At 45.2% G+C, this 25,533-nt stretch overlaps 1 protein-coding gene across 4 annotated transcripts in view; it reads right to left on the bottom strand.

Moving 5' to 3' along the window:
* The window catches only part of FRMPD4 (FERM and PDZ domain containing 4), a 701,451-nt gene that overhangs the window by 75,571 nt on the left and 600,347 nt on the right, over positions 1-25,533 (bottom strand). For all 4 annotated transcript variants that reach the window (XM_037512714.2, XM_054695851.1, XM_054695853.1 and 1 more), the window contains 2 exons: positions 7,496-7,656; positions 2,851-2,953 (listed from right to left, as the gene is read on the bottom strand). In XM_037512714.2, coding sequence (XP_037368611.2) covers positions 2,851-2,953; positions 7,496-7,656 — 264 coding nt within the window. The remainder of the gene's footprint in view (positions 1-2,850; positions 2,954-7,495; positions 7,657-25,533) is intronic.

A 25,533-nucleotide genomic window follows, 5' to 3' on the forward strand; every position in this document is an offset into this window, starting at 1 on the left:
AAGTGAACTGCAAACAAGCAGGGTCTCCCAGAACATTCCAACAGAAAGCACAATGTGATCCATTACAGCCAGCCAACACCTTAGCCTCTCTGTGAGAAGACTGGGAAGGGTGGGAGAGAGAACTGGGGGGCGGAGAAGGGCTGTGATGCGGTGAGAGCTGACCTTGTCCCCTCTGTGACAAGGCCAAGCGCCATCTTGAAGAGCAGCTAGTCTTGCTCAGGCCTTGTCCAAGGGGTCTGATCAGAAAACTAGCAAAAAGGGGGTGAGGGAGCTGGAGCCAGATTTCCATGTGTGGTACTATGTGGTAGAGGGGAGCTCATTGGGCACCCCTTTTCTGCTATCAGACACTTCACATCTGACTACCACAGGAGAGCCAACCAGTAGGTACAGTGACACAAAGGGAGTCAGCAGCTGGTCTGAGGGGGCAGAGGAGCCGCAGTTCATCAAGAGAGGGCTCTGGCTGGGGGCAGGGAAGTAGGAAGGCTCGACTCTCTCCCACTCATGCTCCTGACCACCCATTGCACCTCAGGGGTCGGGCCTTGAGTAGGACAGAGAATTTATGCACCTAAAGTATTTGCTGACATCTAAAAGCGTGCACGTTTCCAATTTAATCACCACGACCTCGTCATCAGGTCTGCGGGAACTGTGCTGTAATCACAACCCCATTTTAAGAGAAATTGAATGTGTATATTATTTGAGATTTTAGTCTAAATTTAGGCTTAACTAAAGAATGCACTCGGTTACCTTAAATCTCCTAAAGTAGGGGATGCCACACTTTTTAAAGGACCCGATGGTAAATATTTTAGTCTATGTGGGTCAGAGGGAGAGGCTGCGAGCACTCCGCTCTGCCAGGGCAGGAGAAAGCATTCTCAGGCAACACATAAATGAAGGTGTGGCTGTTTCCCTATAAAATTTTATGATGGACTCTGACAGTTGAATTTCATAAGATTACCTCATATCATAAAATATTTCTTTTATTGTTTCCCAACCCTTTAAAAATGTGAAAAAAAAAAAAAAAACCAAAAAACCTTCTTAGCTGACCGGTTATGTGACAACAGATGGGCTGGCTTTGGACGGAGAGCTGGCCTTCGCCCGCCCTTTCACTTGCTTCATTCAGTCAACAAATATTCACTGGGCTCCGTTACAGATAAACTCCTGTAAAGACTTTTGTTGATGGCGAGGCCACTTTCGTCCATAATATGTTCAAACAGAGGAATAAAATCTTTCTAAGTGCCCCTGGAAGGATTGCTAGGAAATGATCCCACTTTTAGATGGCTTTTTCTCCGTCTCTGTCCTGCAGCAGCCAATTCAGTTACAGCAAACCCAAACAAACACAGATATTTGATTTCTTCTATCATCCTCCAGGCACAGAAATCAATAGGACTGATGACAGAGGCGTGCGCCTAGGGGAAAACAAAATGGCTGTGACCCGCCATTAGGCCCAGCGTGGAGCTCCAGGATCCAGGAGGCAGGCCCCACGCCTGCCTGCCCGAGCTGTGTCCCCGACACCCACAAGCATCCAAGGAGAGAAAAGGTTCCGGGAGGCCCCCCTCATTCCCTCAAAAGGGCTCTAAAATACAGAGAATGCCCCAATTCTTGCACTGCAGGTCCACAGAAGACCAGAGGAGTTCCCTGGTCTGGCTCCTGCTGCGGGGCGAGTCTGACACGAGCTTCAGTGTTCACTGATATGGAGCAGGGGCCCTCGGATTCGATGCCCCACAGGTCAGGCTCCCCTTTGCCAGCCAGCTTCCAAAGCTCCCCGACCCTAGGCCTCGACCAAAGTATGGTGGTCAACCGTTCTGGTCACCCTAAAAACAAGCCCCTTCTATTTCTGTGTCGTTGCTTCTCCTCCTCCTCCCAGTCCTTCCACAGAAGCATGACCGCCCTGTACTTCTCCGTGAAGCAGAAGCTAAACCGGGCTGGGAAACTTTCCCTTCAAACCCCCTTCCTGCATACTCTACTTAATGCCTTTCTCAACACACGGATGTACTTCTGGCCCCGAGGGCACAAGTGCCAAGGGATCCCCTTCTCAGTTGAAAGTGCTCTGACAGCTTTAGCTTCTGCTCCAAAGGATCAGTTTATCAAGACAGATGTGGCATGCCCATTATCCCTCACCAGCCCTGGAGCCTGGGGGTGGGGGTGGGGGTGGGGCCCATTTGTTCACAGGCACAGCTTCGTTTAGAACATCTCTAAAGACCCCTTTTGTGCTAAACTCACTGTGGAAGTGCAAGCCAGTGGGCTTCCAAGGGAATTTTTGATGACTATTTTAACATCACGTAAAATTCACTTTCTGGTACTCCATTAAAATGATCACATACCAAGAAGTTATTTATGTTTATGACAAAACAAAACCAATAATCAAGCACACTTTTAAACTTCCTAGTTTTGACCCAATTTTCCTCTTGCTTCAGTTGATGATTTCAAAATCCAGTAATGAATCACTTAATCAAGTACGAAAAATCAGTGAGCTGTATGTTTGTGTATCCATGGGATTATGTATATAAAATTACTCATCACTTATACTGAATTTAGGTACTGCATTTTGATCTCCTTGATTATGGAATATCAATGTGTAAGTGATTTTGGAAGGAGAAAAATACTGCAACCTTTGGATACAGCAACAGAAATAGGAGTCAACGAATTTTCGGGCTGAAGCAGAAGACCCTTAACAGCAGCAGAGTGAGCAGGAAGGGCTTGTGTTTATGGAATAGGTGCTCTTAGGTGACAGGCGAGTGTCACCAGCATTTTCAAGGTGAAGGTGTGGGCTTGTGTTTCTGGCCTACCTCTGCCACATGAAGACTCGGCTGTGCAGCCTCTGTCACAGGACGGGGGCACAGGGGAGTCACCCACCTGACCAGGTCGATGACGCGCTCCCGTGGTGCCGCGCTGACGGGCTCATCGTTTATCATCACAATCTGATCTCCCGGAATCAGCTTGCCTTCGGAGGGGCCACCTGGAGCACAGGGAGAAGCATGTGAGCACCTATGGGAGACCCCTCCAAGCCCCTCCCCTGGACATGACTGCTGTGAGCCAGTGGGGCTGTCAGCCAGAACCACGCCACCCCTGGCGGCTGTCTCCATCCGCCCTTCTCACCCCTGGGTGCACATTAGAAAGAACTGGGGCTCTTTGACCAAACCCGAGACCCAGCCCACACCCTGGCTAATGTAATCAGAATCTTTGGAGGTGGGCCTGGGCATTGACCTTCTGGTACAACCTCCCAGGCTGGCTGAGCTTCGGCAGCTGAGTAGCACTTGTCACAGGGGAACACGCATATGGGGACTGGGTTGCTCCACAGCAAACTGGTGGGTTTTCAGGAGTGGGGGGTGAGAGGGTGCACTTCTCACATGCTCCCAGGAGCTGCCAATGCTGCTGGTAGCTGACCATTCTTTGAGTCTGGAGGCCCCTCGAAGCAGCTGTATCTCTACCCAGTAGCCACCAGTTATGCTGAGGCTCTGCAGCAAAGCTGCACTCACCAGGCCCGCCAGGATGTGAGCCTTGTTGCCAGTGCTCACGCATCACAAGCAGGGGGACCGCACAAGGTGGGGACAGGGGCATGGCTCAGTAAGGGGGCGGCAGGAGCCGTTTGGAGTCTGGCTGTGGGTTTTTGTGCTTTGGGGGAGGTTCCAGGAAGTGGGGGTCATTCATTTGTGAGCATCTTAACAGCTCTTGCCTAAAAGATGGGAGGAAGAAGCAGGCCTGGGAGGAGGCGGCTGTCAGCGGCATCAGCTGGAGGACAGGGAGCTGGGTCATCCTGGAGCCTGGCTGTCAGCGCGCATGCTCACATGAGAGTGCAGCGGGCCCTCACGGTCAGAGAGTGGCTTCGTCCAGCGTTGCTGGTCGGCGGAGCTATTCCTGGTCCACAGGAGCACCCAGCCTGGCTGCGAGGGCCTGCCAGCTCCTGGGCTCAGCGGCTGCTTTTCCCTCTCTCCAATCTCTATTTCCAAGGAGGCAGAAGGGACTAATATTTGTCGATTAATTATTATGCTCTAGGCAAGGGGTTAAATGCTTTGCCGAGTCACCTCACTGAAGTCACACTCCCGCCCCTCACCAGGCCGCAGAGGTGTGAGCAGGTTAGAGAAGGGTTACAAGAAGAAGGGTGGATCTCAGCTTAGGTCTGAGACTCTCCCAAGCACAGAGTGGCCAACATCTCTTTTGAACTTGCTCCTGTCATTCAATCCCTGGTCACGGCCAGGCCTCTTGACACAAATTCAAAGCCACTGCTGCATGAAGCACACATCTGTATTAAAGCAAGCCGACAAGCAGATACTTCGATTACATGGAGTGTCTTCACGTGCCTAAGCCATTGCCTCCTGAATAACGATAATGGTAGTTTATGCTGCTATAACTTCATTTCCAGAGGTTTGTCAGTGAGTAACAGGCAGAGCCGAAGCGTCAACTTTCAGACACTCCTGCTATGACTTTCAGTAGTCATTGAAATGAACGCTGCATATCTGGGGCAGGGAACTCAGAGTAATCCAGTCATTCCCCACCTTCCAGGCTTGCACATGAGTCTCTCACGCTGAAATAATAGACTTCTCTCTGGGGAGCAAGAGAGTAGGGAGAGGCCTTCACATGTCCCCACAGCAGTGAGAGAAAATATTGAAGACATGAGAACTGAGATTCAAAGTGTATACACATAAGGAATTCTGAAAACCACTTGAGGGGTTTCGTGGTATTGGCTTATGTACAAGCAGTCCCTCCAGTTCTGTCAACTAGTGGTTAGAAATCAAAGGCGGGTCAGAACCAGAAAAAATTGTCAAAAGAATGGTTTGGATAATGGATGTGAATGACTCTGGGAGGAAACCACTTGCAGATGAACAGGACATGCTCTTACATCTGACTGATACTTTTTGATCAAGGGGCATCAAGCAACTTGACTGAAGAATGGCAGAGAGTGTCACACAGCAGAGGCACACTTGAGAGTTGTCTTGTGCTTGTTACTCCGAAAGCTGAGCTGGCGAGGGTAGAAAATCTAGTCACGCCCTAAAGTGACTCGCAGAGCCTTTTATGGTACATGGTTTATTTGGCCAGCATGTTCACTTGTAAAAATGAGTGGAAACAGTATTTTTACGTTGTTCTGCTCTTCTCAGAACTGTCTAACAGTAGGTGCTCGTGTCATGTAGCTAAAAGAGTTGAGGGCAAGGGAGGGAAGAGGCTGAAGGAACAGTGAGACAATCCAAGAAAATGAAAACAAAGCTTGACTCTCCAGTCAGTTTGGGGAGGACACACACTGTGGAGAATCTCATAAACTGAGATGCTTAAATATCCCACTGTTACAAAATAGCACGCCGTATGAGATCCCATTTAGGAAAAAGCATGTATACACACACACATGCACACAGAATACATATGATTCATAGTACATATACATGCACACACAGAACTATCTACTGCGCATATGAGCCCTCTGCATATGTTAATTGGGGTTAACTCAGTAGTAGGAGCATAGGTGATTTTTAAAAACGTTCTCCCCTAGGGTCTCCCTTGGTGGCGCAGGCGGCTGAGTGCCGCGCTGTGAAGCTGTCTGCATCCTCGACAGCGCCGGTTCGATCCCGGCTGGCCCGCGAGGGTCCCACATGGCGCGGTGGACCTCTCCTGTCATGCCCACTGCTCCCCTCAGCAGTGTACGTCATCAGTCTGCCTGTTCTGTTCCCCACTCTGTCTCTGGTGAATCCTCTCACTCTCCCACGCATCTGGTCTGTACCCTGGTTCTTGCATAAAATAAATAAATAAATCTTTTTTAAAAAAGTTCTCCCCTAGACTATCTGCATTGTATAATCCTTGTAAAATGTATATATTATTTTATTATCCAAAAAAACCCCACACCTCAAGAATAAAATTATCAATTGCATCGAGCTCAACAATCCCACACAGAGAACAAAAATGTGATCCACAGCTTTGGAAATAGAAAGCCCAGCAGATAAAGAGGCTGTGTGGTGAGGCAATGGCAGGAGTGAAGAGGAAATGTACTCTTTTCTGTGCAAGTCAATCAGGGCTGCCTGTATCTGTGGTGCCAGTCTGGGGTACATTATATCAAAATGATGAAAAATGAAATCAACTTAAAAAATAGACTGGCTCACTAGTTGGCTTTCATTTCCTTTAATTGACACTTTCAACTGGCCAAATATTGTAGAGTTAAATCATCATCACCATCATCATTACCATCATTTATGGGCTGATAAGTATGCACCTGGCACTCTGTTGCATTTTTCATTTTCTCCCTAGCCTTTAAGGTCAATACTGCTATGATCCCCATTATCCAAGGAGAAGAACAGTTATACCAAACTCAAATGCAGGGGAGTTAACACAAAAGCCAAAAAATCTAATAAGAGGCAGAGGCAGGAATCTATCAAGCACAGGCAGTCTGGTGCCAGAGCCTGTGCTCTTAAGTGCTTGACTAGTGAACTCTGTTACTCACTTTCAGAATCCTAGAGAAACAGCATAGAAGAGACTTTCCTTTTGCCTGAAAATAAATCCAACACGAGTCCACTAAATAAATAGTAAATATGTATAATCAATAATAAAAAAGAGCGCAGTCTCTGGAAAGGCAAAGGCAGCCCACTTCAGGCAATTGCATCCTAGTCCACTGGCCTTGGCTGTGTTGACATGACCCATCTGTATGTACTCGGATGTGAATGACTAAGCAAAGTGCTCTCATGATCTGATCTCGCTGTAGAATTTGGTTTTGACCTGTTACATCCGTGTTTGTTGTACAAGTCACCCCTGACCAGTAGGGTGTCCAGCCATCATACTTCTCATGCTTTGGGCCTTTAGAATGACCGCAGGTTGGCCAACCTAGGCCTCGTTCAGCTGAGCAGTTCTGCTTTCCACTGCAGATCAGGCTGCGGAGTTCTAAGCTGCAGGCAGGTGGGCTCGTGTGTTTGTCAGGGAACCACTGAAGGGGAAGCTTGAGGAAACCATTTGGTGTGGCATGGCAGAAGCCCGAGAAACAAGCTCAACTTCACGAGCATACTTCCAGTCTTTGCTTGTGTCCTCTCTGCTATCCTGCCCTTGACCAAAGTCAGTCGACTGGCCCAGCCCGACAGCAAGGGGCTAGGGAAATACTTTCTGCTTCTAGTGGGGTGGGGGGAGGGAAGGACATCTTTGAAAGACTCTAACCACCCCAATGACTGGATCCTGTTGTGACTTGGATAGTACTTCCGGCTTGTTCTCAAGAAGTTGCCATGAGCTCGCTGACATACAGCTCAGGGCCTACTCCCTAGCATTTGCTTTCATACATTAAGAAGTAGGCTGTGTCTACCATCACAAGCGATGGTCAGTGTTTTCCCAAGTCAAGAGGTAGGATGGTATTAACAGTGAGAGCCTCGTTTGAGGAACCATTTCTGCCCGGCTGGTGGTGTGACTCTAACCAGGTATTGGAAACTCAGCTGCCTTCACAGCCTGAAAGGGAAATCCATGAAACAGAACATGGTCACCTGGCGGGAAGTGTGTGGTGGATGTTCCAGGGAGGACGAGAAGCGGTGCTGGAGCTTACCTGGGGTTACTGACCGAAAGACCACTGGTTTCTCACTTCCTGCCACGAAACCAAATCCCAGCACAGGGTCCCTCCTCATCTCCACCTTCCGCGGAGCTGGAGGGATGATTTGGCAACTCTCGAACCGAGGGTCATCATAAGGGATTGCCTGCGTCACGTGACTGTGGGGAAAGCACACAGGAGAGAGAGGAGGCATCAGTTAGACAGCGCTAGACAGTGCCTGGTGATCACGTTCCTCTGAGTTTCCAAAGCTTCTCTCCTGTTTGGTAGAGGGGGAGAGACGTGGCTCTCCTGGAGTCTTTCTGGTCTCCTTGTTCCTTGAAAACCAGGCCCACTGGTTTTCTAGAGGACTGCAGGGCTTTGCACTGGCTGTTCCCCCAACCTTGCATGCGTGCACTGCTGGTATGAGGGACCTTCTTGAGACGACCATGCTGGGCACACCCTTTAAAAGGGCAACCCTATACCCCTACACCCACACCCTTTCACCCTCTTCTATTCTTCTTTTCACAGAACTAATCACTTGCTAATGTGCTGTAGATAATGGAATTACTAAATAGAGAAAAAGATATTTCACTGTGGAAAATGATCAAATCATAACCGATAAGCTGAGGAAGAGTCTCAGAGGGTCTGGACCCTTGGTAGGCAACGCCTGCGGCTTCTGGCTCCAGTGAAACGGAAGTGCTGGGGACCTCTGTGGCGGTCACAAGTTATCCTACTGTCCCAAATGTCCCCCTTTCCAAAGAAGCTAAGAAAGTAACTTTGGGCATTTATTTTCTGTGGAGGTTTTCAAGTGATTTGAATGAATCTCTTTTTTGGTAAACACTTAAATATCAGAGATCTTATCAATAAAGTGAATGTGAAAAGTGTATGATAGCGAAAAATTTTCAAGATGCTTCTACAGATATGTCATTTGATCCACAAAACCACCTGGAGCGTGAAGTAGCAGCGTGGGTATTGTTATCTGCCCTTCCCTGTGAGGAAACTGAGATCCAAACAGTGGCTTCCTGCTGCTTGGGGGCCAGGGCTGCTGTGCCCAGCGCTGGGGCCCAGGCCAAGCCCAGAACTCCTAGCAAAGGCGTCACTCGTGCATACCATCCAAGTCAGCCTTCTTTTGGGGAGATTTATGAGTTTGACCACTAGAAATCTCCTTAAAGTCACGTAAGCCAATATTACTTCAATGACATAGGCTTACCTCAATTTTTCCTCTCTCTAATCTTCAGTAAGGAAAGAAGATCATTTTTAAACACCTGGAAAGATGCGGATCCAAGTGCCATCTGGCCACACTATTGTTTAAATGTGATCAAGACAGACAGAGAAGGAGGGGTCCGGTCACCCCTGTGTGTCATTAATAAGAGTTAGGAAAAATCACTGAGAACCCTTCAGGACCTGCCCTGTAGACATATATCACCAATGAGGAAAATAAAAGGTTTTAAGTCCCTTTTAAATGGAAAGAAATGTCTGTTCTGGTTGGCGGTGTGAGCTCTGGAAGGCCAGGGAAGGAAGCGTCAGCTGAGAATACATGGTGGGTGCCGAGTGTGGGCGCTCATCTGCTGTCTCCTCTTCTGCTCAGAAGCCCCCTAGGAAGGAGGCACCTCCTCTTTGCAAATGCCAAGCAGGAAAAATAACTGGGCCAAGGTCACAGTCTTCTCAGGTGTAAGCCAGGTGTGAGTCACACCAGGTCTCCTGATTTGAAGTGTCAGGCGCTCGATCAGCCCCGGAATTTGCAAGGACAGTGCGAAATGACAACGTGGGGCCCCACCTCCAAATGCAGTTAAGTCATCAAGACAGCAGACGGTGAAACCACAGCCCAGGACCCTGTGTGCATCACACGCCTATGGCTCCTGTGTGGCCCCACACTCCAGTGTGACAGGGCTGCAGTGGGAGGCGGTGTCTATGTGCAGTTGCAGGCATTTGTCTGGATCCAGAGACAAGATGGGACATTGTGGTGGGGAACAGGTTTGGGATGCAGGTGGCAGAAGGCCGCATGGGGAGGCCCAGCAGCCTGTGACCAGAATTCCAGGCCCTGATAAGACCAGGAAAGTGATGCAGGTGAGTCCCAGCAGCCAGGACAGGGGTCTCCGACAGGGCCCAGCATGGAGGGGTAGAGCCGCAGGGAATGGGTGGGGAAGCCAAGGCTGGGAACTGAGATGCTAGGAGGACCTCTTGTGTGCCGACACCCCCTCCCTGCCAGGAACTTGACGCCCTCGTCATCAGCCCCTCCCTGCCTGAGTCTGGAGGAGCTTGGGGCTACCGAGGTGTGGTAGACACTGTCCAGACCATAGGCCTCCTCTCTGAGAGCGCTCCGACGCAGAGCCTGCTGAGTTCCATTCGGAAACGAATCTCTCCACTTATCTCCCGTGGGACAAAGGAGAAAGGGACAGGAGTTAGTTCCACATTTTCTAAACTTGGCCCCGAGCTCTGAGTTTAGACCATGATCCACAGGAGACGTATTCTAGATGAGGGAAGGGCTAGCTCCATGACTTGCGAATGGCCCCCTGTGCGGCAGAAGAGAGAATTGAATCCTGGTTGTCAAAATCTCCATTCTGCATATAGAGGGGGGCTGGGGAAGGCTGATGCCCCCGCTGTGCTCACTTCTGGGAAAAGCTTCCCGAAGTGGCTCCTAGACTTCGCTGCAGATGAGAACAGCCGGGTGCTTATAACAAGGCCTGCCCCCCAGTTCACCCCGGCCGATCATATCAGAATATCTGCAGGTGGGAGTCAGGATCTGATTTTCAAAAGGCTCCCCAGGTGACTCCAAATACAGCCAGGTTTGGGGGCCACTCACCTGCCCAGAGAAGGTGGGCTCTAGTGCGCCCTCTAGGTAATGGGGAGAGAGGACACCCAGGGGGTCTGGGACGAGCTCCCCCCGCAGCCTCTGCAGTTGTGAGTTACAGCGCTGAAGGCACACGTGACTGGACATCCTCTTCTGAGCACATGAGAAGGGAATAGTCCTGACTCATCCGTTCATCATTCATTCAATGACTGTCATGCCATTTTTCATTACGGTGTGACATTTATTAAACACAGATTGTGTGCTAGGAACTTCCTTCAATGCTTCCATGTGAGTTCATTCAATTCTCCAAACGCCATCATGCATTCATTTCCTCATTTAGTCAACAAATATTTACCGAACACCCACTGACTTCTCAGTTTTGGGGATATAATAGAAACAAAAGTATTACCAAAATAAAATGTTTACTCTAATGTTCGGGCATAGAGAAAATACAAAGAAATTAGTGAAACACACGGTGTATCGAGTGGTTATGAGCACTAAGGAGGAAAATGGAAGGAGACAGAGCTGCTGCAGGGGGAAGCGCCAGCTGGGAGGGTCACGAGACAGGACGTGCCTGCTGAGAACAAGCCGGATGGACAGCCAGGAAGGCAGCGGCGCGGAGCTTGGAGGTAGTAAGGGGAGTGGTAAAGGTGATGAGGGGAGGGTGTCACAGATCACGCTGCTCTTGGAAGGACACTGAACTTTGTTCTCAGTGAAACAGGAAGCCACCGGAAGGTTCTGAGTGAAGGGATGTGATAGCTGCCAGACTGGGAACAGACAGGGCGGAAGCAGGAAGAGCTGCCAGGACCCAGGGCCTCCATTCTGACAGAAAGTCACGGTGACTCAGGCCAGGGTGAGAGTGGTAGAGGTGGGACTGTTACTCTGGAAACTTCTTCCCGAACAAACCAGACACTCCCAATGGCCCATGAGCACATTGTGTAAGCAAGTTCAGTGTCCTGATGTATCCACACCACAGGAGACATTTTCTCTTCAAGGAGCTAATGCTTTCCGGTTTGCCCAAGAAGCACACCAATGCCCAGCGAGGGAGAAGGTGAGAATGGGGTGTGAGTTTGGAGGGAGACTTTGGAGTCAGACTCTGGATTCGAACGCTGACCCACTTCCTAGCAGTCTACCTGTGTGAAATTAATTTATCACTCTGTGCCTCGGTTTCTTCATGCAGAAATGGTGATAATTATAGTAACAATTTCATGGATAGTTGTGAAGATTAAACGAAAGTGCTTAATTAAGCAAAATCTCCAGCACACAGTCAACAGCCAAGAAGCCAGAGGTGTCACCGTCTTCTCTTGAGAGAGGAATAGGTTTCAGACATTATGAACTCATTCAATCTTAAAATATGAAAGCAAACTCAATGACATTTCAAAAATCTACAGCCCAACTCTCGGCGAAATGCCTCACAAATCCTCGGGAAGCTCTGAGACCTTCAACCCGAAACAGCACATCACATGCAACAACACAGTAAACACAATTAGAAACTGACAGGTACAAGGTAAGCTGGTGCCACAAGAGGAAGGAGAGGAGGAAGAAGGAAACCCAGGCTCTCCAGCGACTACATCACTGTTGGCTAGTTGTCCTGGGTCACGTTCCTAGGCCTCGAGGTGGCCACCGAGCGGGACTAGGGAGTGAGCCTGAAGCGCGGGGGAATGAGAAGCAATAATTACGTCCTAAGGGGGACACACAGGAGCAGGCCCTTTGATCTCAGGTGTGGCCGTCCTCCGTGGCAACAGGGACTCTGACCTTGGTCCAGGTCACTTCATTGTCCCACCCTGCCCCCCCCCCCCACGCCCGCCAGATTAAGGCATGAAACCACAACCAAACGAGTATTTTGCAGTTGCTGTTCCTTCTCGTGTTTTCATTTATGATTTTTTGAGTCTCTTTGTTTTGCTTGTACTTTGACGATAACCTCCCAACGGCATCATCATTTTCTCGCTCAACAGGCTGTATTTTCAGAAAAAATCATCTAAAAATAATCCACTTCAGTCTCTCTTTTCCAGTAATAATGGATCCACATTAAAACATTCCCTTTTGAAACATCATTTTGTTCTTTTTATTAAGGCAAGCACTTTTTGGTTCTCTCCTTGCAATTTTTTTTTTTTTTAAATAAAGCTGCTTGAGTCCTTTGCTAATGAGCTGAAAAAGCAACATTGTTTTAGCTGCAGAACCTGCTTCAGTGAACTGTGATGCTGAGACCAGAAGAACACACCTGAGCGGCTACGTGACCCTCTGGCCCCTGCCCCCACCTTTCTCCAGCAAACACACACGGCTAGGGTGGGCGTCTCTGCCCTGCAAGCCCATAGTATATTGCGAGGGCAATGCGTCCACTGAGAGCGAGCGAGCAATCTTGCAGTTGCTAACAGATTCACTGCAGAAGGAAGGATGGTAATCCTGCCATTCTCACTCCCATCACAAAAGGACAGGGCTCTCCCTGGACTCTGGGGGCCTATCCTCAAGAGCAGTAGAAGGCTGATCATCCCGCAGGTCACAAAGCATTGCTTTGACTAGTAGAACACGCCCTGTAGGAAAACCTGGAGTAATTCCAGTTTTCGATGCAGTCATGACCGCCAGTGAGGTCCTCGGTGGAATATGTGCTGAGTGGGAAGACTCTTGATGGAAGATCCAAATTTAGAAGCCTTTGACTTTGGTGCAGGGTTAAAGAAGCTAGGAAGAGGTGGCAGGTGGGGAGCCTGGGTAGCTAGCACTGGAACGCAGAGGAGTACAAATACAGCCCGACGCTGCGTGCCTGACTCCTGCTTCGGAAGGTCACTGCTAGCTCCTGGGGCGGCCAGCTGCGATGGCGTGGGAGCTTCGAGGGTCGGATTCTATGCTCATCTCTGTCTGCATGCAGACTCGGTTATTCTCCATCTGCCCCAGGATGTGACTGTCTTTCACTGCCCCACCACTGTACACGGCATGTAGTTCCTGACCTTGACCGCCTCTAGCATCTCATGAGCCCAGAAGAGACCAGCAAAATATGCTTGTGTAGGGCCTCCCCCGTGGCACAGCACTGTGAAGCTGTCTGCAGCCTCTGTAGCACAGGTTCGATTCCCGGCCAGCCAGGGAGATGCCCACATGGCGCGGCAGACCTCTCCTGTCTTGCCCACTGCTCCCCTCAGCAGTGTTTTTGGTCTGTCTGCCTGTTCTGCTCCCCGCTCTGTCTCTGGTGAATCCTCTTACCCTCTCGTGCCTCTGGCCTGTACCCCAGCTCTTGTATAAATAAATCTTTAAAAAATATGCTTGTGTAGGTGGCACTTGCTCTTGCTTCCCTATTAATCTCATGAGAAGACCTTCTCAAGTTCCTGCTGTGCCTTCTGCTTGGGCTCCAGAGTGGGCAGATGTGGAACAGCCAGAGCTGACAGCTCGGTGAGGACCCCAGTGCAGGTGAGCCCCCCCAGAGAGCTGAATGAGGGATGCTAATGATGGTTTTAGGACACTGAATTTTGAAGATGTTCATGACAGATCAAAAGCTCACTCATACAATCTGTAAATAGTGCTGTCCATATTTAAGAACCCTGAAATTCCACACCCCAAAAGCATTCCCACCACAAACTTTACTCCGCACACCATTTATGACTGAACATGTGACACTGGAACAGATGCTTCCAAAGGAAATTCCTCTTCGTGTTACCTCCACTGACATGGTGGCCACAAGAGCCCCTGGTTCATTCTTCATGACTTTCATCTCCCAAACAGGATATGGGGGCTCCCAAGTCAAGGGCCAACAATTCACAGATCCTACTGTGGCCCGTAACGGAGACCGGTAAGAAATGCTATGAACAAAAGTGCTCATGTAGGCAAACCACAGCTCCCCGGAACAAGAACGTAAGTGGGCCGGAAAGAAAGATGTTCAGACTGCTCACGTAGGTAGTTACAACTGAGAGTTTGGGGTAGAGGAGGCCTCATGACAGGTTTCCAGCAAGTCAAAATTCTGAGGATGTTGTCACAAAATAACACATTAAAATTGTTTTTTGCCTTGGTCTCCTTGTTTCTCCTCCCCCAGATCCGAGGCGGCAGACAGCCTTCACTCTAGGGCAAATGCAGTCACCAGGGGCCCGGAGCCAGAGCTGACAGCAGATAACCCACGTCCTGACTTGCTTCCTGAAAGTAACTTGGCCAAGGAGGCAGGGCAGAGGAGCCCCTGAGAGGTGACAGGACCTTCAGGAGAGGTGACTTGGTCCTCTGTCTGTCCAGCAAGGCACCAAGACCCAGAGGCTGAGCCTAAAGAAAAAGCACAACCAGGGAACTTCAGGGGGCCACTGGCTTAGGAGCTTGGGCCTGGGCTGCTCGGGTGCCCACACTGTGGACCGAAGAGCTCAAAGACCTGTTGGGAGTTGTGCTCTGCATTAGAGGCCCAGGCCTTCGGGATGCTCAGCATGATTATATTTGAATTGCCAACTAGCAGGGATGTGATCTGACTATCCTCACAGACAGGTTTATGGAGAAGCTTTCTAGGCATTATGCGAGGAAACAAACTCTGAGTAAACAGAATCTCTGGGGGGAAGGACAGAGGGGAGTGAGAAGAGAAGTGACTAGGCTGGGAGAGAAATCAGACTGTGCAGTCGCATTGTGCTAGGAGATGCAGAACTCCTGTGAATAAGGATCCAGAGTTTCCCTGCGTCTGACACTACGGGGCCAGGAGGCTTAGCCACCCCAATTTCCATCCCCGTATGTCCAAGGGGCCCATAGAGCGTATGCATTGTTATACTTAATATCTTGCTTCTCTTCCCTTTTTTTTTGAAGCAGATCTGCGCAAGCCTCTGCCCTTCGGGATCAAAACCCACCACTGGATGCGAGTTCAATTTAACTTCAACATAAATAACTGCACATCACATCTTTCTGGCACATAAGAGTCTTGTGCTCTTTGCCTTCATGAATATGCATATTATGGGTGCAGAAGAACTTAACCTTTACTAATCAATTCCATAGGCCAGTGTCAAGTCAATTCCCATACCACATCAGGAGCATTGAAAGATTTAGAAGTGTTTAATCAAGCTAGGAAGCTTCCAGAGGACTTGAACAGTCAAGGGAGCTCAAAATGCTTTAACTTAGAAATCACAAAATGTTGAAGAAGAGTCTTGTTGGAGACTTTTAAGAGGACTTGAAATAAATGGGGCTTCTCCCTAATGGGGGCACTAAATATGAACATTTCAGGTCTTTTCCAATTAACATCTAGATTTAATGCCTTTCAGTAAAGATAGCTCCATGGTCCATTTTAAAGAACACCACAGAGAGAATTCTAAGTTTTATATAATAATATAAAAGAACACTCTGAACAAGAAAAACACTCAGGTTGTCTAACCCAACAAGATCCCAGAACCTATTATAGAATGACAATTCTTAGGATGCTGTGATACTGGCACAAATATAGAAAAGCATAAAACGCTGCAGCAGCAGCTTTGACTAGAACAAAACAAGGGTTCTGGGTAAATTTAGAGATGCCTGCCAGCTTGAAAGAATTTGATGCAAGCTCTGGCACCAAAGCGATGGAAGTGCTTCCGCATGGCCACGAGAGGTTGCTTTTGAGAGAAAACCTAAAGGACAGAGTGGCTAGGAAGCACTTTTTGTCCTACCCAGAGGTGGTTGGCGACATGTGACAATGAACTAAAAGAGTTGTCTCTTCCGAGTAAAGGGGATACTAGAATAATGAACGGGAGTAGCTTATTTGTTAAAAGAAACTTGGATTATGGCAAGAATGTAGGGAAACAGATGTTTGGAAATGATTCCACCTTCACCGTCAGGTGTTTGTTTTATTGAAAATTATGCAAATATGTATCCATAAAAACAGCAGCTTTGGAAAACTTGCAAATGAATTTTTCTAACCTGTTTAAAAACCTTGCAAATGAAGCGTTGAGGTAGAGGGTGAAATCATCTGTTAAATACAATAAAATGCAACATCTATTTGGTTTGGGGATGGTTCAGGGACACCAAGGAAGACGGAAATGTTCCAGCTAAATCTTAACAATATTTTCTGTGCAGATGGAAATAAAAACAGAATTTCCAGATCGAGGAAGCAAACTGGGAAACACTGTCCATTTGCCTCCTCCTTTGTTTCTGTGGTGCCTTTTTTGATCCAATGACAGAGATTAAAATCAAGTTAAGACATAAGCTGAACTTACAACCAGAGCTTCACATTTTCACCCAATGAAGTGATAAATCAAGATGCTTAAAAATCAAATCAGCATCTTAATCGTTTTGCTGTTATTTATAATTTTTACTGCAGCAGTGATGGCAACATGTTTATGAATAATAAAAATATATATTTCACTTTCATTTCATCTTACTTTAACATCTTTTTTTATGTCTTTCTTCTTTATCCTCGCCATAAAATACTCTTCACAGGAGTTCATATATATAAATGAGGAATGAATGAATGCATATTTGGGGGATATTGGTTCAAAACTTTCTACTAACAGAATGCAAAAGCCAAGATGTGGAGCTTTCTGTTCTGACTGATTCAGGGCCCTCTGCCCCGTGGCTGCCTGGGCTCAGAGTGTTTCCTGGCCATGACCATGAGGCGGAATTGCTGCTATTACAACGTGCGCAAGCTCTCACATCCAGAAAAGTTCAGGGGCATTTTTAGAAACCTAAAATGAAGTTCAAGTGCTGATGGGAAGTGGTGCCTTTCCATCCTGTGCAGTATTCCTACCACAGCAAGATATGAAGCAGAGAGGCCCTGGGGAGCAGTGAGCAAAGGAGCCATGAGCTGAGGGTTCTCTTGCTCTGGGCTCCAATACACTGAACCCTTTGGGGGCTGGAAATCCATCCACCCCAAATCTTTCTAAGGGGTCAGTCCCTGACACCTGTGGCTGACAGAGTAGAAAGTATGACGTGGCCAGGCAACTTTTGCTTCTTGATGGTTCCCCTGATATTTTTGTAACTACAGGGAAATAACATTTTGGAACTCAAGTCTTGATGACAGTGAGTTAGGCCTTTCTCCAACATGTTAAGACCATCACTTTAGGTCTTTCTATCCCTGTTAGAGGGTTGTATATGTGGGGTGGGGTTTAAAACACAGGAGATTCCTTCACCATCCCAAGCGCTATTCTATACCCCTGTGGTCTAGATGTAGTCTTTGAAAATTTATAATTTTATGCTTGCAAAGGGAAAACAATCCCATGGCTTTTGTAAGTTCAAACTCTAAGAAACCCTGACCTGACAATATCTAAAAACATCAATTGATTTTTATGAAAGAGATATTTTTAGAGAGATGATTAGCCACACTTTATAAATTTCATGATTTTATGATCTTTACACAAAGGGTTTCAAAAAGTGATTAACTGGTAAGGGCTCACTTGGATGACTAAGAACTTCAGAGAGAAGTTAAAAGGGCTGGTAAAGAAATCACAGATTCAAAGGCTTGCACGAAAGGCTTTGTTTTAATTAAGAGTTTATGATCTTTTCATCACTACATAATGTTTCTTGGCCCCTGCCTAGAGAAATTAGTTTCCTTAGATATAAAACCGCATTACTCCCCAAGGTTACACATCTCTGCACTGGCTTTTGTTTGCTTATGTTTCCTCTGTTGTAAGCTTCTTATGCATGAACTGGACTTCACACCCCATACCCCAGATCCCAGCCTGGCTCCATTCCTGCCTGTTCCCTGAGCTGGGAGCCCCCTCCCCCCAGCCAGCACCACGTGGGCCCTTTCCTTCAGCCTTCCATTGGGTTGAAACACTGGGAGGTTATTGGTGTCCTCCTTGTCATTCAATTCAAAGAATTTTTTAATTTCTTCTTTGATCTCCTCGTTAGTCCAGTGGTCTTCCAGTAGTGTGGCTTTTAATCTCCATGAGGTAGGATAGTTCCTTGCCTTCTTTTTATGATTTATTTCTAGTTTGATGCCTTCGTGGTCAGAAAAGATGGTTGGTATGATTTCAATCTTGGTGTATCTGTTGATGTTTGTCTTGTGCCCCAGTATGTGATCGATCCTGGAGAATGATCCGTGTGCGCTTGAGAAAAATGTGTACTCCGTTTTTTTTGGGTTTAGTGTTCTATAGATGTCTGTTAGGCCCAAATGCTCTAGCATTGGAGCAAAGAACTATGCATTGGAGCAAAGAAAGTTTGTTCAATAAATGGTGCTGGGAAAACTGGGTCGCTACATGCAAAAGAATGAAGCTTGACCACTACCTCACACCATACACAAAAATCAACTCAAAATGGATTAAAGAACTAGACATAAGACCTGAAACCATAAAATACATAGAAGGAAATATAGGCGAAACACTACGGGATTTGCACATCAAAGACATCTTTACAGACACATCACCCAAAGCAGTGATAGTGAAGAGAAAGATAAACAGCTGGGACTACATCAAATTAAAGAGCTTCTGCACAGCAAAAGAGACAATAACAAAACAAAGAGAAACCCACCAACTGGGAGAAACATTTTTGCACCCAACACTAATGATAAAGGACTGATCACAAAAAATCTGCAAAGAGCTGATGAGAGTCAGCAACAACAAAGAAAATAATCCAGTCAAAAAATGGCAGAAGAGCTAAAAGAAACTTCTCTGAAGAGGAAATGCAAATGGCCAACAGACATATGAAAAAATGTTCAACATCACTTGTATCAGGGAAATGCAAATCAAAACTACCAGGAGATACCATCTCACACCAGTGAGAATGGCACATATTAAAAAAACTAGCAACAACAAATGTTGGCGAGGATGTGGAGAAAAAGGAACTCTTGTGCACTGTTGGTGGGAGTGCAAACTGGTCCAACCACTATGGAGAGCTGTGTGGAGATTTCTGGACCTACTAAACATAGAGCTTCCATATGATCCAGCAATTCCACTCCTAGGTATTTACCCAAAGGACACAGAAACATCAATTCCAAAGAGCACCTGCACTCCTATGTTTATAGCAGCACTGTTTACAATAGCTAAGCTTTGGAAACAACCCAAATGCCCAAAAATAGATGACTGGATCAAGAAGATGTGGTACATATATACCATGGAATATTACTCAGCATTCAAAAAGATAACACATGCAATTTGCAGCAACATGGATGGCACTGGAAGGGATCATGCTCAGCGAATAAGCCAAAAAGAAAAGAAAAATACCGGATGGTCTCACTCATAGCAGGAATCTAGAAAACTTAAATAAGGGACCAGGAAATGAATATAGAAAGTGAAAATCAAAATCAACAAAAACTATGAACCAGAGACACTTTTTGGGGGGTGGGGGGGGCGGGAGGGGAAGGATTGGGGTCAGAATGGGGCGTTTGCAATTGTATGGGGAATATAAAAATAAAATTTAATAATAAAAAAAAAAAAAAAAAAAAAAAAAAAAAAAGAAACACTGGGAGGTGCTGGCAGGAGAGCGCAGAGGCACCAGGGATGAGCAATGAATTTCTTCCTTCTGCCGGCTACTTGTTTAGGCGCAGTTCTGGAGAGATCTGCTCCACTCTGGTTGCCCTCACCTTCACATCAGCCCCTCTTCTGGGCTCCAAGGTTCACCAGGCCCCATGCTGCCTCTGGAGCCCCAGCAGGTCCCACCTGCTCCTAGTTCCTGGGTGCCTCTGAGACTTGCTTGCTCCTTATCTGTGCCCATACTCACCTAGTGGCTGCCAGGACTCAGTCATGCACCATGTTGTCTCCCCATGGGGCAAACGTTTCGGTTCCGTGAAACAAACGCTGGCCCTTGGATGGCACTTTTGGGGAGTCTCCTTGCCCTTGCCTCCAGCGAAAAATGTAATTCCAGCTGCTTTTCTGATTCTTAGGGTAGGGTCTGAGTAGCCTCTTGTCACTTTGGTGTGGGAACCAGAGTGAGTCAAGGCTTAGGGAGCCTGGGGCGGGGGTGGGCCATTACTTAAGGAAGGCAGAGTGCTTTGGGTTGAGAGCAGTGAGGGGCTCTGAAGGGTAGGAGAAGCTTCTGTCCTTGCAGGAGTCCTTTTCCCTCCCTCATGGCAGAAGAGATCTACAAGTCCTAACCTGCTTTTTTCCTAATTGGAGAAGCAATCACTACTGCCCCTTTTATGATCTAGAAGAATATAGTCTTGGGGTGGGGGGGGGCGTCTCATCTAATTGTAGGTTTATCAGTGAACATGTTCCTTCTATCTGAGAATATCTTTACCCTCAGGGTAAGGATGAGGTCACCTCCCTCCTTGTCTGTCTTGTGAAGTCTCCCCCTCTCTCTCCTTGATGCCCCAGGTACCTAAATACAGGATAAATATTTCTGTTCCACTCCAATATTCTTTAGAATTTAAAACCATGCAAATTCTCCATACATATTGTATTCAATAGACTTTTCTTTTGCTAACCTGTCCAATGCTGTTTTGATTAATTACCAAGCCTAAAAAGAACCCAGAGATATATGGAATGATTTCTTTTGCACCCCGGCGTTAGCCAAGAGCAAAAAATACTTTGGCACTGAGAATAGCAATTATTTAACTGATATCTATAATATATCAACCATGTATATATATGTGTGTGTGTATATATATATACATATATATATACCCAAAGTTCTAAAAAACCCAAAGCAAATACCTGTTAAAGTATTCCTTTCTGAATAAGACATATTTTACACATATAAATCTTTAAATATAATGAATACTTTGTGTTCCAAGTCTTGAGCACTGTAGACTCCATTTCTATTTGTCTAATCTAAATGAACTGCTATCTCTTTTTGTCTTAACCAAGTCATTTTCTATTTGTCTTTGTCAGAGTGATCTTATTATCTTTGATCAATATTACCTACAGAGCAAACTCAACAGGTACATAGTAAAATTGACAAGTGAGAACCTTACTGAATTGGAGAGACAGATGAGACTTGAGCTTAATCCCTTCATGTTTTAGAAGAGTTGATCTGCTCATTTGAAGACTTTGTCTACCTTTTTCTTTCAAGTTGGCAGAAATTGACTTCAATTGAAGCAAAATCAGTCCCTTATAGTGGATCGAACAGATTATCAACTAAATCTAAGGGCCAAATCTACTTCAGCCTGTTTTTATAAATAAAATTTTATTAGAACACAGCCACATCCATTTGCTTATGCATCGTATTTTCTTTCATACTACAACCGCAGAGTTCAGTAGTTATGACAGAGACCATTTGGTCCACAAAGCCTAAAATATTTCCTATCTGGTCCTTTACTGAAAAAAAGTACCAAACCTCTTTAGTGGAAAGACTGCGACAATAAGAACCAGATAAACACAAACTATATCATAATATGGTCAAGGATGATAGTTATTATTAAGAAAAATATAGCAGAATAAAGAGTGAAAGGTGGGTGGATTGTTTTTAACAAGATGGGAGTAAAGCCCTCTCTAAGGAGGTTGCCTTTGAGATATGAATAAAGAGAGGGATTGAGCTGGGAGGTTATCCATGGGAAAATTATACCAGGCAGAGGCAACAGATGTATAACAGCCTTGACAGTATATTATCCAGTACATTCTTTTACTCATGAACTTATTCCCTCATTCAATAATTTTTTATTCATCTTCCCCACTCCCTGCCCCCTTTTGTTCTTTTTTTTTTTAAAATTTTGGTGTTACATTTTTAGTCCTTCTTATGTGTGTACACTACTCACCCTCCACCAAACCACTCATGCCTATACCCTGTCTGCTTACCTCCCCCAACCCCTCCCCTCTCTTCCCTCTGGTAACCAGTAAAATCTTTCACAAAGTCTAAGATGTGCTCTTGCTGTCTTTTGCCTGTGTATTTTTTTTTTTTTTGGTTATTTGTATTTCACAGATGAGTGAAATCATCTGATACTTGTCTTTCACTTTCTGACTTATTTTACTTAACATAATCACCTTGGCGTCCAGCCATTTTGTCCCAAAAGACACTATTTCATCTTTTTAAATAGCTATATAGTATTCCAGTGAGTATATATAATTTCTTTATCTATCTGTCTATTAATAGATAGGCACTCAGGTTGGTTCCATGACTTAGCAATTGTGGACAGTCTTACAATCACAATTATAGTTTTTACAATTCACTGAGAAGTTCTCCTTGGTTCCATGACTTCCATACCCTCAAAGAAATTCCCATCCAGTAGGGTGAGTCACTGATATAAACATCTTAGTAGAATAGATTTCTAAAGACAAATGTGATGGAAGGATACATCCCATACTGTGGAGGTACAATCCATAGGGGTGGTCAATCCAAGCCAAGAGTAACAAATAGGGACCAGGAAACACTTCACAGGGTAGTGCCCAAGACAAGAGTCTAGAGAAGCCAGGTGGACTACCATGTGAATAAGGAACGGAAGGACCTTCCAAACCAAGAGAAACCATGGAGGCATAAAAGAAACTGCTGCTAGTGACAACTGTCAGGTAACTCGGTGGAGTATTTAGGAAAGCAAGCAACATCAAGGAGAAATGAGGTTAGAGATGAAAACTCTAAGCCACGCTAGAATGTTGTTCAGTATCAGCTATGCACCCCCCCTTTTTTTTTTATCAGCCAGAGCACATATTTCTTGGAAAGTTCAGAATCTCTAAAAGCTATCACTTAATTCAGATCCACAATACAATGGGTTGAGGAAATTAAAATCCTGCAATCTTCTCTCCACATTTTAGAAGATGGAAGAGGAAAAACTTAGAAAATAAGGTTAATAGAGTTCATAAGAATTATGTTGAATGCATGTTATTAATTTTAATTACGAATCATAGTATAATCCATTTTGAGGGTTATAGTTCAAAGGACCATAGAGTTTAAACAGACCTACACTGATACATTTTCCCAGTCAAGCTTTGAGTTTTAGCAAATGAGATGCAATAAACCAACTATTTATTAGGGCTTGTATAAATTATCATCCAAAATAGGTTTCATTAATTTATGATCAAATTTATCATTCAAGGACTAAGATCTATTTGTCAATACCACTACCGAAAACCATTCCAACAATTAGGCCTTTATCAACAGTCAGTTCATCCACCCAGAGAGATTTTTGTCATTATTAAAGTGTATAAATTTAATGCTTGCAAATATGTATTGACTATGCCTTGTGAATTTAATTGTAGTATCTTAAAGGGCAAGAAATTTGTCAGTTTCCCTAAAGCTGAAAAATCCCCACAGCTAGACCAATAATCAATTACATTAATTGAGTTCTGTTCAATGTGTTCAAGAGATGACTTTTATGTTAGTGACACTCTAATGTGTCACAAGCAATAATAATCAAGTCACATCATTGGGCTGATTGAGATGTTTAGCAAAGCTGGTAGCTTTCAACCTCACCTCACACCATCAACCCTAGATGTACATTACTCCCAAGGAACACTCAATCGTAGACTGAGATTTATTGGTGATTAAAATTGTAAAAGACAGGTAATATAGGTATATAGTCAACAAGTTAATGCTCAGAATCATAAGCTCTGTTTGGCAAGAATCAGAATAAATAGTGTCATAGCTGGGTGAGTAAGCTAATGTGAATTGAATTCAAGAGGAGGCTACGGAACACTTCAAATACACAATGGAAATCGATTCCAGGAGAACACACTGGTAAAACCACATTAGAAAATGATTCAGCAGTAAGCCCAAGCCTGTTTTCTCAAGCCTGACTTCTGAGCTACGGGGCAGGACCCAGGAGCAGGGATCTTCAGATTATATCCATGGCCCTTCCATGAAGAGCTAGCACTTCAAGGATGTAATCCAGCTAGATGGTGGTGGTGAGTGAGGTCAAGGGGAAAGCGGGCTGGGAGAAAATTGGAGGATTCTGTTGCTCAGGACCTATTCAAGCAGGTAAGGCCTTTTATTTTGGTAAGGAGAAGAGTCACTGGGAGTAGAATGGTCAATATCTAAGATTATGAGTTCCCCACCACTCACATCCATTTCAAACCAAAAATATGAATTTTAAAAAGTGTAGCAATGTTCTGATATTTTCTACAGTGTCTATTTGGATGCTATTGGCTTTAAAATATTTCATTTTCGGACTCAATTTAGATGATACCCAAAATCATATACCAATTTTCCCCACTAGTTAGCCCAGTGTTACCTAGCAATCTGTGTTTTCAAAAGTCAGTTTTTAAAAGTCACTCCAGGTGATTCCATGCAGGGTCGATGATCACACCTTGAAAAGCACTGACTCAGTGGGTGATATGCAGGGAGAGGAGCTCAAGAAACGAAACAGACAGCCAAGTTCCATATATCTTGTAATTTGCGGTCACCCTCCCTACGAGCTGGCTGGACTACCAGTCTTTTGTATCGTCTTAATTCCCTGTGACGGTTTGAGAATCTGAGCTCCCAGATGGAGCAGCATTTGTGGGAGGCAAGAGCAATTACTTGATGATAAATAATTTGGTGGTTTGAATTTACACTTGACATTATATTTGCATGAATACAGACCACTGTCAGAAATTGAACGGATATAGATTAGAAGCATACATTTCAAAACTCTCTTACACTGCAGTGTTGAGAATTGATATAACATTGTCTTGTGGACAAAGGAAATAACTATTATTTGTTTAAGTTTCCTGTGGCTGCTCCCACACAGACCGGAGCTGCTGAGATGGGAACATTACTACCTGAACATCTGTAGTCAAGTTTATTTTATGGACCCTGGCTATAACAATTTATGTTTGCCTTTGTCTTACTAAGAGAATTTTAGGGAAAATTTCACTTCATTTTAAATGAAAATTTTACTTCATTTTTAATTTTAGATTCATTTGGATAAGCTCAAAATAGTTGAAGCTTTTAGAGGCCATGCATGCTTAACAGCATATTGAAAATTTTAAAGAGCTCAATTATTTTCCAAAATAATTAACATGTGTCAGCAGTATCCATTTTACTAGATGCAGATTTCTTATGATCATAATTGATGTTTAACAAAATATGGCACATAGGCATTTTCAATGACATATATTTAACAATTTTATGGATGTCTAATTAACTTGTCACAATAGTATTCATTTAATTCAATTTAAGGGCTGAAAATTACTTTCAACCTTTATTAGTGTGACACTTATTTTCTGGGCCACACAAGCCATGGGGGAAACAAATCCAAAAGCCAGGATAAAACTCAGATATTTTGCCCTAATTCCTTTCCTTTTTTACAAAAGGGTATGAAAACTTCCCTGCAAATGGTTTCCCTTCTCTTCAATAAGTGATAATCCTTTATCTAATGGTTAAGTCATATATTTTTTAATTGGGCACAGTGCTATACCCTGTAGAAAAGCACCATTACCATAATAGCAACAGGTGCTACTAATATTAAATAAGCTTGGTAAGCACTGTTCTAGATGATAAGTATGAATTATCAGATTTATTTTCACAACAAACCTACTAGGTGGGTAGTATTCACATCATCATTGAT

This window comes from Talpa occidentalis, unplaced genomic scaffold (genome assembly GCF_014898055.3).
Source record: "Talpa occidentalis isolate TD23 unplaced genomic scaffold, MPIMG_talOcc4v2.1 talOcc4.15, whole genome shotgun sequence".
Classification (NCBI taxonomy): Eukaryota; Metazoa; Chordata; class Mammalia; order Eulipotyphla; family Talpidae; genus Talpa; species Talpa occidentalis.